This window comes from Stylophora pistillata, chromosome 4, assembly GCF_964205215.1.
Source record: "Stylophora pistillata chromosome 4, jaStyPist1.2, whole genome shotgun sequence".
In the NCBI taxonomy this organism is placed as follows: domain Eukaryota; kingdom Metazoa; phylum Cnidaria; class Anthozoa; order Scleractinia; family Pocilloporidae; genus Stylophora; species Stylophora pistillata.
In genome coordinates this window covers 14087486-14097763 of record NC_142522.1, presented here as the reverse complement: position 1 = coordinate 14097763, position 10278 = coordinate 14087486, and the positions used below count along the sequence as shown (strand labels likewise).

General features: G+C 38.2%; 1 protein-coding gene across 1 annotated transcript; it reads left to right on the top strand.

Moving 5' to 3' along the window:
• Positions 1-4959: 4959 nt before the first annotated feature.
• On the top strand, positions 4960-9151 carry LOC111338447 (vitrin). The gene is made up of 6 exons (XM_022944949.2): positions 4960-5076; positions 5452-5529; positions 6201-6770; positions 7570-7779; positions 7955-8074; positions 8718-9151. Exons 2-6 carry the CDS (start codon positions 5460-5462, stop codon positions 8933-8935), a joined length of 1188 nt encoding a protein of 395 aa, XP_022800684.2. The 5' UTR covers positions 4960-5076; positions 5452-5459; the 3' UTR covers positions 8936-9151.
• Positions 9152-10278: the final 1127 nt, after the last annotated feature.

Sequence of the window (10278 nt, the reverse complement as noted above, 5' to 3'; positions counted from 1 at the left end):
GCTTGATGCGAATGGATACCTAGGCGAGGCCTTAAATTTCACTCAAACTAAATTCAAACGTGTTTCGAGACACCTTCAGCCTTTTCTTCTAACAGATTCCGTTCTCAACTCATCGGGACCTCGCTCGTGTCCGTTGCTTTCTGTTATCGCGATTGCGGACATTACAGCGGGCTCTGAAACCTTAGTGTCGAACTGTATCTATCTGACAAAACGTTTCTTTTCCATTTATTCTTTCAAATTTGACGACCTAAAAATTTCTCTTCTGCTTACAGTTACGGAAGAACAATTTGCATTAATGGATCATGATAAATAAAATGACCACTCGTGAAAAATCGATAGGTTTATCCACCAGGTTTTGCTTGATTAAAACGCTAACACTATTGGAATACTCAGATGTCGGGGACCAATTATATCAATTTTCAGAAGATATTTTAAAGACTTTTCTGGCTCCATAGTTTGGATAAGAAATTTTTAGAATAATGATTTTACGAGAGCAAATGATCCTTCTATGTTCTCCTTTATGTTTTTATATTTTTACATTTAAGCCTTTAGATCGTGCAGGATATTGAATTCAAAGATAAATATTGCACAGCCAACATCATAAAGAAAAGAAGTAGGGACAGCTATCAAAGAAGTGATCTTCAAGTCTGCATGTGTAAAATGCACAGAAGCCTAAGGACATAGAAATTTCCCGATAATTGTTAAAAAAGCAATGATATTTAGCATTATTAGACAGCGACTTGAACCAGCGTAATTTTGTTACTCTGAGACATTCAGTGATTGTTTTACCACGCTATTGATCAAAGGAAGAAAAAAATAAACAACTCATTTAATCATCAAACGGATAAAAGACATCTGAGTTTAGTGCATGGTGGTATACTCGGCCAACTTTGAAGACCAGCTGGCTAAAAACATCAGTGGCGCTGAAATAATATCAAACGATGGTATACTAAATGTATTGATCACCAAGACGTTTTAAGAACCTACAGGAAACAACATCGTAAAAGTAGTATACAATGTTCTCAAAAATCATGTATTTGTTTAAACAAGGGAGGAAAGTTGTTAAAAAATTGCTCTGTCCTCGAAAGGGTAGTTTTAACACAACGACCTAGTTATTCTTTCTTTGTCTCACAATGAGTCACTTGGCAGCCATCCTAGCCTGAGTTGATTTGTCCAATTGCCTTATACTGACCCAGGATAAAAAATATGATCAGAATTTAATGATCATGTCCTATGCAGACTTGGCTTGGTGGTTCGCCCAAAGACTTTGAGGACGTTTGTGGAGGAGCCTCTAATTATATTTGTAAATTACAATGTCCGGGAAATGACAACAACGACAAGCTTCGATGAAAATGATGCTTTTAATTCTTCACCAATGAAGATGGCAAGGAATGAAATAAAGTCACCCCTCCCTTGGGGCTCTGGTTGCTTCAACTTGGTACATATTTTGTGCCAAGCAAGATTGAAATCCATCGCATTCTACAAGTAAAAAATTGTTGTTAGTGCAATTAAAATTCTCAAGAAAATGTTAGGGTTTTATCTGAGGGACTTGATGTGAGAGCTCTCATAATCTCTTAATCCCCCCAGGGATTAAGCAGGAGCCCAGAATACTTTGGATTCGTGAACAACGTTTTGACCTAACAAGCTGTGAAAGTTTGAACTGAAAGAAAAAGGTGAGATTGCATCTTTTACGGCGTATACTATTTGCACATACATATACACATAATGGTCGCAGCCGCGCTGGTTTAGACCACAGCGCAGGAGGGCCGAAGTTAAGGTTACTCATAGAGTTTCAAGACGAGTAGGATGGCAGCTTTGCGAGTTCAATCAATTTTATTCCGAAATATAGCCACTCATTGCAGAAGACCAAGAAACAAAAGAAGGTCCAATCGGATCCAAACGGATCCAATCAGTGCGTATAGATTCTGTGTTATCAGATCCATTACCAATCACACACGGAGTCCCCCAGGGAGCGATTCTTTCGCCGCTCCTCTTCTCTATTTATTTAAATGATCTGCCAAACGCTACTCAATTCTGCCAGCTCGAGTCATACGTCGATGACTCTAAAGTTTTGCTATCTTTTCCCGTAGCCGATGTCATTGACGCTAAGTTCAAGCTCGAAGATGATTTGCGTAATGTTGCCAGCTGGTGTTGCGCAAATGATTTGTTAATAAACCCTGGAAAAACGAAGTTCATGTTGATCGGCACTAAGCGAATCATAAGTAAACATTCAGTTAATTTTACTGTTTCATTTATTGGAAGGACTCTCACGACCGTCGAATCGGCAAGAGATTTAGGAGTATACATAGATTCACATCTGACCTATGACACTCATATCTCCCACCTAGTCTCTTCATGCTTGACTGAACTGGTTCAGATCAACCGCGTGAAATACTGTTTCGATATAGAGACTTTAGTTTTAATTATTACATCTCTTGTCCTTAGCAAAATGTTCTACTGTTTGTCCGTGTGGTCTAATACCTCATCTAAGAACATACAAAAGCTGCAACTCATCCAGAATTTTGCCTGCAAAATCATCTGCGGCGCTTGGAAATTTGACCATGTAACGCCATTACAGGATGAAGTCAACTGGCTTCCAGTTGACAAAATACTCAAATTCAGAGACGCTGTTATAGCTTATAAGTGTGTCAACAATTTAGCTCCTGTATATCTATGTGCTAAGTTTAAAAAACGATCTTCTGTACATAATCGCATAACTCGTAATAATGAGAAGATTGACATTCCATTATTCAGATCAGCTACTGGCCAAAGGTCCTTTGCCTATAGAGCAGTATCTCTGTGGAACATGTTAGACGAAGACCTAAGAAACGTTACATCTGTAAAGGCCTTAAAGAAAGTCCTGAATTTCAGCTACACTACTCAACAGACACTAATATAGTGAACCATTAGGTTTATTTTGCATGTTTCGGCCGAGCACCAGCGTACAATAATGAAGAAACACATATAGAAAACCGTTGCATTCTCGGTAATCGTTACCAAAGCACACGACAAAAAGACATACCGAGAGCTTAGCAACCACTAGCAAACATCGTGGTTAGAACGGCGGCCAGAAAGAACCTGCCATAAAAAACCCCGTAGGGAAAAAGAGACAGGAAATCTGGGTAGGAACCAGGCCCAAGCTCACGTAACCTTCCTACCAGGCTATATGCATACTTACAAAAAAAATAAATAAATAAACTTAGCAATGGCTGAGAAGGTGTCGGCCTAGCCTGATTGCCCACGTGCAATCACAAGCTTTAATACTCGTATCACTATACCCATAATGCATCTATACTCAAGGGCCCAGGCCCTTGTCCTGTCGCTCTCGTGTCGCAAAAATATTTAATTTCCGGCTTATTCGTTGGCACTCAAACGCCAGAAATTCCATAACTTGCCATGAATGAATGATCGAATGACAGTTAGAATTTAGAATTTAACAATAGTTTGTCAGATATAGTTAGCATTCATATTTGCAAATAGGTACTGAAAAACCTTTTTTGGGAGTATTTATCATTAAAGTTTAAAGTTTAAAGGTGTCATCGCGAGACTTGTTTCATACAGCACATGAAATACAACTGTAGACTACGTTTTTCGTTGGAGCAGGCAATTATGAGCTTATTGAATTTGTAAGAAGTTTGAGTCAGGGACAAGAATAAAATTCAGCATGGTATATTCGGTCAAAACAGAATAATGCTTTGTTTTTTCATTATTTTGATAACTTTTGATGAGATCTTTTTATTTGCACGGTCATTGGCCGGGTAAAACAAGATCTTAAAAGAAAGCACCGTCCTAAATTTCGAGAAATTTAGGCATTATCTTGACGGACAATCAAGCGATAATCGATGACTTTTGATAACAATTTTTAACATGCACAAGATTAAAAGTATCAACAAGGCAGATTGCACATTTCCAAAATTTCCAAGAATTCGACTCTGTGCCAACTTTGCGGAAAATAAATATGAGCCTAGGCAAACTAACACAAGTTACCACTTAAGCGACACTATCGTTGTTCCCTTGTTGACATAGTTTTAATGAAAACAACAAGCCTCGCCGTCCAATATGTACCATCAATTCATATAACATCAATTTATCCGAACATCTGCTCCAACTGTTATTTTTTTTCTTGGTTATAAATTTCGATTCTTTCTTATTTCCTAAAACTCTTCAGAATTGGCCCTTTCGTCACAGTCTCGTCACCAATGATATGTTATTGACTTTTGATCAGATTCCACGAGTTGGCTATCCAATTTTACACCCCTTCTCCTTTCAGTAGTCGTGATTTTTTTGCTTGAGTTTGCATCTGATCACTATCGTGAATTAGTCGTAAATGATGGCTCACTTTCATAATTGTTGGGCGACGTTTTTAATCGTGTCACTGATATGTGCCACTGAGTGGACTCACACAACGGGACTGAAGACACGCAATTGCCTAATTTTCACTCCTGTTTAGAGAAACATTTCGGCATTCCGACAGCAAAAAACAAAAAACACTTACAAGTCAGTTTCGTGATAAAGGCATACAGTTTTCTAGCCATGGCCGAGCCCCAAAAAAGGCGCTTTAAGGTTTTCATACTCTGTCAAAAAGACCATATATTAGCCAAACAGCGATTAAAAGCATGATGTGACACTAAGCTTTCGAAATGGCCTTGATGAATGGTTTGGGCCGACTGTGGAAGAAATTTAGTATCAGTGGTATCTTAGCAACAGGTGTCTGCATGTGAACTTGGTACGGATGGATATTTTTTCATTAACAAAAGCAATATAAACGAGATGAAAGTGTCTTGGGAACCAGCCTGGTGGCCTCAAAAACTTCCTTTTACAACCAAAAAGTGGTAACCGTTATTAACTTTTGACAACACGTTATTTTTCTCTGTGTTTTCGACCAATATATCTTTATGATCAGCATAATTATCCAATGGCCTACATCCACTGGGACCTGCTGAGCGCAAAAGATATGAAAATGAGTAGAACCATTTGTGTATTATTTCCCGAAGTGCAAAGTGTTTAAAAGAAAGGCACCCTACAAACAAAATTCAAACGTTGAGGTAACAACCAGACGATAGAGGAAGACTTACGGTAAGGAAATAGGAAAACTTCGTCTCAAAATTCATACCAGTGCTATCTGCTGAAGGCTACCTTTCATCCTGTGAAAAATATTAACATTTAAGAATTTGTTCATGCCAAAAGTTTCGTAGAATACGGAGATTTTTTAATGCATACAAAAGGGTGGGGAACAAGAGAGAGTTCAACTCAGAGTTTCCCCTGGCACAATTGCTTTCCGGCGAAAGAGCTGATAAAAGTTACAGTGCCAGTAATTTCTACTCGATGGAATTCATGGCTATAATTTTCTAAATCATAGAAAATAAACGATAACCTTCCGAATATCTTTTACGAGTGCCAAATCGATCTATGTCTCTATCATTAATTTTTGTCTTTTAAATTTTTTTGCAGACTTGAATATGGCTTTGACGAACTGGATTGTTCTATTTCTATCGCTGTCAGCTGTGGTGCAGAAAAGCTTCGAAGAAGGTAACACCGAAGACGTTTTTTTAAGATAAAATTAAAACTTAACCCCGATAAACCTGTGAGAAATTATAATCAGGAAAGTAAAACCCTAACTCCTTGGATTTTTTCGTTTCCTCAATTGTGGTGTAATCCCGACCTCTTTCTAGAGTGCACGTCAGCATTTTTATCTAAAATGTAAGTTCCTTGTTAATACCGAGACTATAAAACGTGCAGTGGGGATGAAAACCCGCAATACCTCTCTTTGTTTGTTGCTTGCTTGTTTTATTATTATTATTATTATTATTATTTTAAAGTCCTTTAGTCACAAAGAATGGCTTCAAATCTTTCCATTTCCGGTTAAATGTAGCTCGAGATGGAGAACATTGCTTACTATGATAACTCGTCAAAGTGTGACCTGATTGGTTCATATAGGATTATTTTCTCAGCCTAAGATAATCGCATTCACAGGTTTTTGTAGAAATTCTCAGCTAGAAGGTGTCTTAGGAATGAACATTACTATCACAAACAATCAGGAATTCTATGAGCAAAGTCAGATGACAAGATATTCTTGATGAAAGTTCATACATTTTATTATGTTAGACTGAGGGCGAAACTGACAGGACTGTACAACTCTTCAAAATAATAACAAGCATGACCGAGCAATGGTTCTTATTATATCTAGCTTCCTCTTTCAGAACAACGCATATGCACCAGTGAAGTAGATGTCGTGTTCATGGTGGATTCCTCGAGCAGCATTAATTTTCGTAATTTCAATAAATCAATAAAGGAATTTGTCAAGAAGTCAGCGGCTGAATTCGGAGTTGCACCAGAAAAAAGTCGCGCAGCAGTGATACTATTCAGTGCGGATGCTGAAGCCACGATAAAGTTTGGTGACGCCCCAACCCTAGAAAAATTCCAGGAAAAAGTGGACAAACTGAAACACCAGCGGGGAAGACGAACACGAATCGACAAAGCCCTGATATTAGCAAATCAGCTTTTTTCTAAGCTGGAAAAAGACGGAAGAAAGAAGGTTGCAATCCTTTTAACTGACGGGAAACAGAATCCGCTCGCAGACCTGGAAAAAGCAGCTAAGCCTTTACACGCCAAAAATGTTATTACGATTGCCGTTGGTATTGGCGACGCCTTGAGAAAATATGATGAGCTGAAGAAGATAACTAAGAGTAAGGACAATGTGGTAATAAATAAGGACTATAAGGACCTACAAGAGAAACTTCTGAACATAATCAGCATTGCCTGTGAGGAGAGTAAGTCGTTCATATCTTAACTCTTTTTAATTACAAGTCATCAATCAGTGAGACTTTTCTCATAAAATCAGACCACTGTTCGACAAATATGCACCAAGCACAAATACAACATTCAACAACGAAATGTAATTCTCAGCGGTTGTTGCATGATGGGAAATTGTACGCATTTTAAAATGGAGTGTTTGTTAGTGTCACAAACAAACTTTCAAAGCCAGAACACTCTCCAAAAATTTGAACGAAAACGAATTTAAATATTTCGTATTTTCCTGCAATTTAAACGATCCTGTAGCCTGGAGCAGGCGAAATTCGAGACACCTCAATAACTTATCGTTCTGAGCATTCTAAATCATTTAATTGTTAAATGCACCATCGATCCGTTTAACATACTACGCGGGAAAAATGACTGTCAAGATTTGTGAAACCCTGACCACTCCGTGCATTCACTTTATGTTAAAATTTGTCTGATGCGGCAACGTCGCGAATGTTTCTTGTCTTTTAATTTATTTTTATGCTATTAAGGAAACATTTCAAATAAACGGTCAGATCTCTGGATTAAGTTATTTTGGTATATTGACCACAAAATTGTACGAGTGAGTACATATGTCTGTACGCAGAATGATTTTGCCTTGCTGTACCTCCGAAATTCATTCGAAATTTTCAGTCCTTAAACAAAAGTCTGATCGGGAAAGAAAAGTGGCTGTGGAAAACTCAGAGTAGAGAAGAGATCATTGATGTGAAAAATAAAAATGCTTCCCACTTTTACTAAAAATATTGCATTCTTGTTTGACCTTCACCATAGGTAACTGTGGTTGCTTTAGCGGTTCATCATATATTACCGTAAAAAACTACGAGGATAAAAAGGCCCGCGCACAAGACGACATTCACTTTGAATTCAAAAGCTCCAAGCCGTCGGGAACAATTATGTTCGTTCAGGGTAACTATAGCGACCATATTTACGTGGGATATGATCATGGCGACCGGTTGGTGTACCGAGTGGACTTAGGAAAAGGTGAGGTGATTTTGTGAGACAAGAAGTAATCGATCCACTATCAACACATCTTCCTTACAAAAACTCAGAAAGGGAGATAACCACAAAAATTATTGATTTGAAGAGGTTTGTAAATAGATATAGCAGCACTCAATTTCAAAAACTGGTTGACTCAATCACTGTAATTTGTTTCCAGGAGAGAGACAAATAATGGCAAAAGGCGTGAAACTGGACGACAACAAATGGCACACATTTCGACTAATGCGAGTTGGACGTTCGTTTACCATAACCATCGACAATGCACATCGACCACAAGGTATAGTAGGAGATTTATCTCATGTTGCGAAGTCTATAATCAATTTAAGACTCAGAAGCTAACAAGCCAATTAGTACTAAAGCTTTAAGTTGATATTAAGTGTTAGCTCCGTTTGACACTTCTTTGTTATTTGTTACTAATGCATAGATTCGAGAAGTCTTCACGAATCAACATTGTTTATATTACTATCCATGCATATATCAATTGCTACGATTTACTCAGACTCTTTAATATATTTCTTCATTAGAGAAGCAAATAGATTAGAAAACTGTTAGGGAAAAATCATGTCAATATTTCTATCTTTGATCCGCAAAGCAGTCAGTCATTGTGTTCGTGTCATATTTTTAAATTGTTCATGAATACATTGATCATCGTAACTCAGCATTTAGGGAAGATGGTAATAATGTAATAATACATTTCAAATTTAATCTTAACCTATTTGAATTGGTTTTTCATTTTGTGATCTTTCGATTTTTGTCATGCGTATTCAGCATAAGACTCAGTATCAGGGATGGAGGATAACTTGATTGAATGATTAAGCAAGTGATTTCCACGTAAAAAGACAGTTTATCGTACCAAACCCATTGTAAATAGGTCGATATAAAACAAATTTTCACCTCATTTGTCTGTTTCTTTTTTTTAGCGATGGGAGAAGTTCCCGGAGACTTCGAACGTCTCGACATAACTAAATCAAAGGGTTATTTCTTGGGCTCGCTGAATCTGCACAATTTTACCGGCTGCATTCGAGATTTCAGGGTTGACGAAGAAGCCATAATTGCCAATGCCATCGGAGGAGAAAGCGAATACTCGGTTACAAACAAGAATGAAATGAAGCAATGCACCGAAAGTGACCAAGAGTAAGACCGGGAACTGCTAACCTCATTCCCAGGGCGCTGGGAACGAGTTTGTGGGCACTGCCAAAAAATAATTAATTTTAAAGTAAACTGAGAATAGGTAACTGTAAGTGTATTTGTAAGTGCAGCCCAAAGACAACTGATTCAGCAGGAAATTTGCTCGTAACTGTGCATGATTTTGTGCAAAGAAGGAAAAATAATAAAAGCTGCTAATCTATGCTAAGAGTTGACTGGTGTATTCTGATTGAGAATGAGCGTGTAATTACCGATTCATTAATGGTGGCTGAAATGTTCAACAACTACTTTTGCGAGGTGTACAGGAGTGATGGTGACAGTAAGGAAATGGTTGAGTTTGTTGATCATCCTAGTGTTAAAGTCATTGCTGAGAAAACTTGTGATGATGTTTTTGACCTCGTCCCAGTTGATGTTGGCTACATAAGGAAAATTTTGGATACTCTTGACCCTCGCAAGGCTGTTGGTTGCGATAAGATATCTCAGAGGCTACTTCGCTTATCCTCACCTGTTATTGCCGAGCCGGTTACCCGTTTAATCGATTATTTTATTACCAATCGTCAATGGCCAATAGTTTGGAAAAGCAGTGACGTTGTTCCTGTTTTCAAGAAGGAAAGTATGACGGATAAGACCTGCTATCGTCCAGTTTCTGTTCTGACTTCCTTATCGAAATTATATGAGAAGGTATTGTTCGATCAAATCTATGAAGCCTTTCATTGGCGACTCTCACCGAACCTGTCTGGCTTTCTCAAGGGTCACTCGTGTTGCACTGCCTTATTGAAATCGACTGAAGATTGGAGAGCCTGTCTTGACAGAAGAGAAGCTGTTGCAGCGGTGGCTATCGACTTAAGTAAAGCTTTTGACTCTGTTTGTCACCCGCTTCTCCTAGTTAAATTAAAGGCATATGGTTTTACGCATGATGCGCTGGAAACTATGACCGCTTACCTTACTGGACGGAGACAGAGAGTCAAACTTGATGGTGTATATTCTTCGTGGAGAACCGTTAAAACTGGTGTACCACAGGGTTCCCTGTTGGGTCCACTCTTATTTAATTTGTATGTTAATGATCTTAATTATTTTATTACTAATACGTCCTTGAGGCTATACGCTGACGACACTACTCATTACGCCTCTGATGTCTCACCAACAGTATTGCAGTATATAATTAACTCTGATCTGAGCGTTCTATCGAGATGGTTTTCAATTAATTTTTTACAGATTAATGCCGCCAAAACGCAAGCTATCGCTGTTGGCCCGTCTTCATACCAGTATGATTTCCATCTTAATGATTCTAATGTCCATACAAAGGACACACTCAAAATCCTTGGCCATGGGGTG

Bases quoted from the DNA above. Each gene is read 5' to 3' on its own strand.
- LOC111338447 (XM_022944949.2), top strand. From the start codon at position 5,460: ATGGCTTTGACGAACTGGATTGTTCTATTTCTATCGCTGTCAGCTGTG. The intron at 6,771-7,569 runs GTAAGTCGTTCA...CCTTCACCATAG, and splicing joins CAGCATTGCCTGTGAGGAGA to GTAACTGTGGTTGCTTTAGC. The intron at 7,780-7,954 runs GTGAGGTGATTT...ATTTGTTTCCAG, and splicing joins CCGAGTGGACTTAGGAAAAG to GAGAGAGACAAATAATGGCA.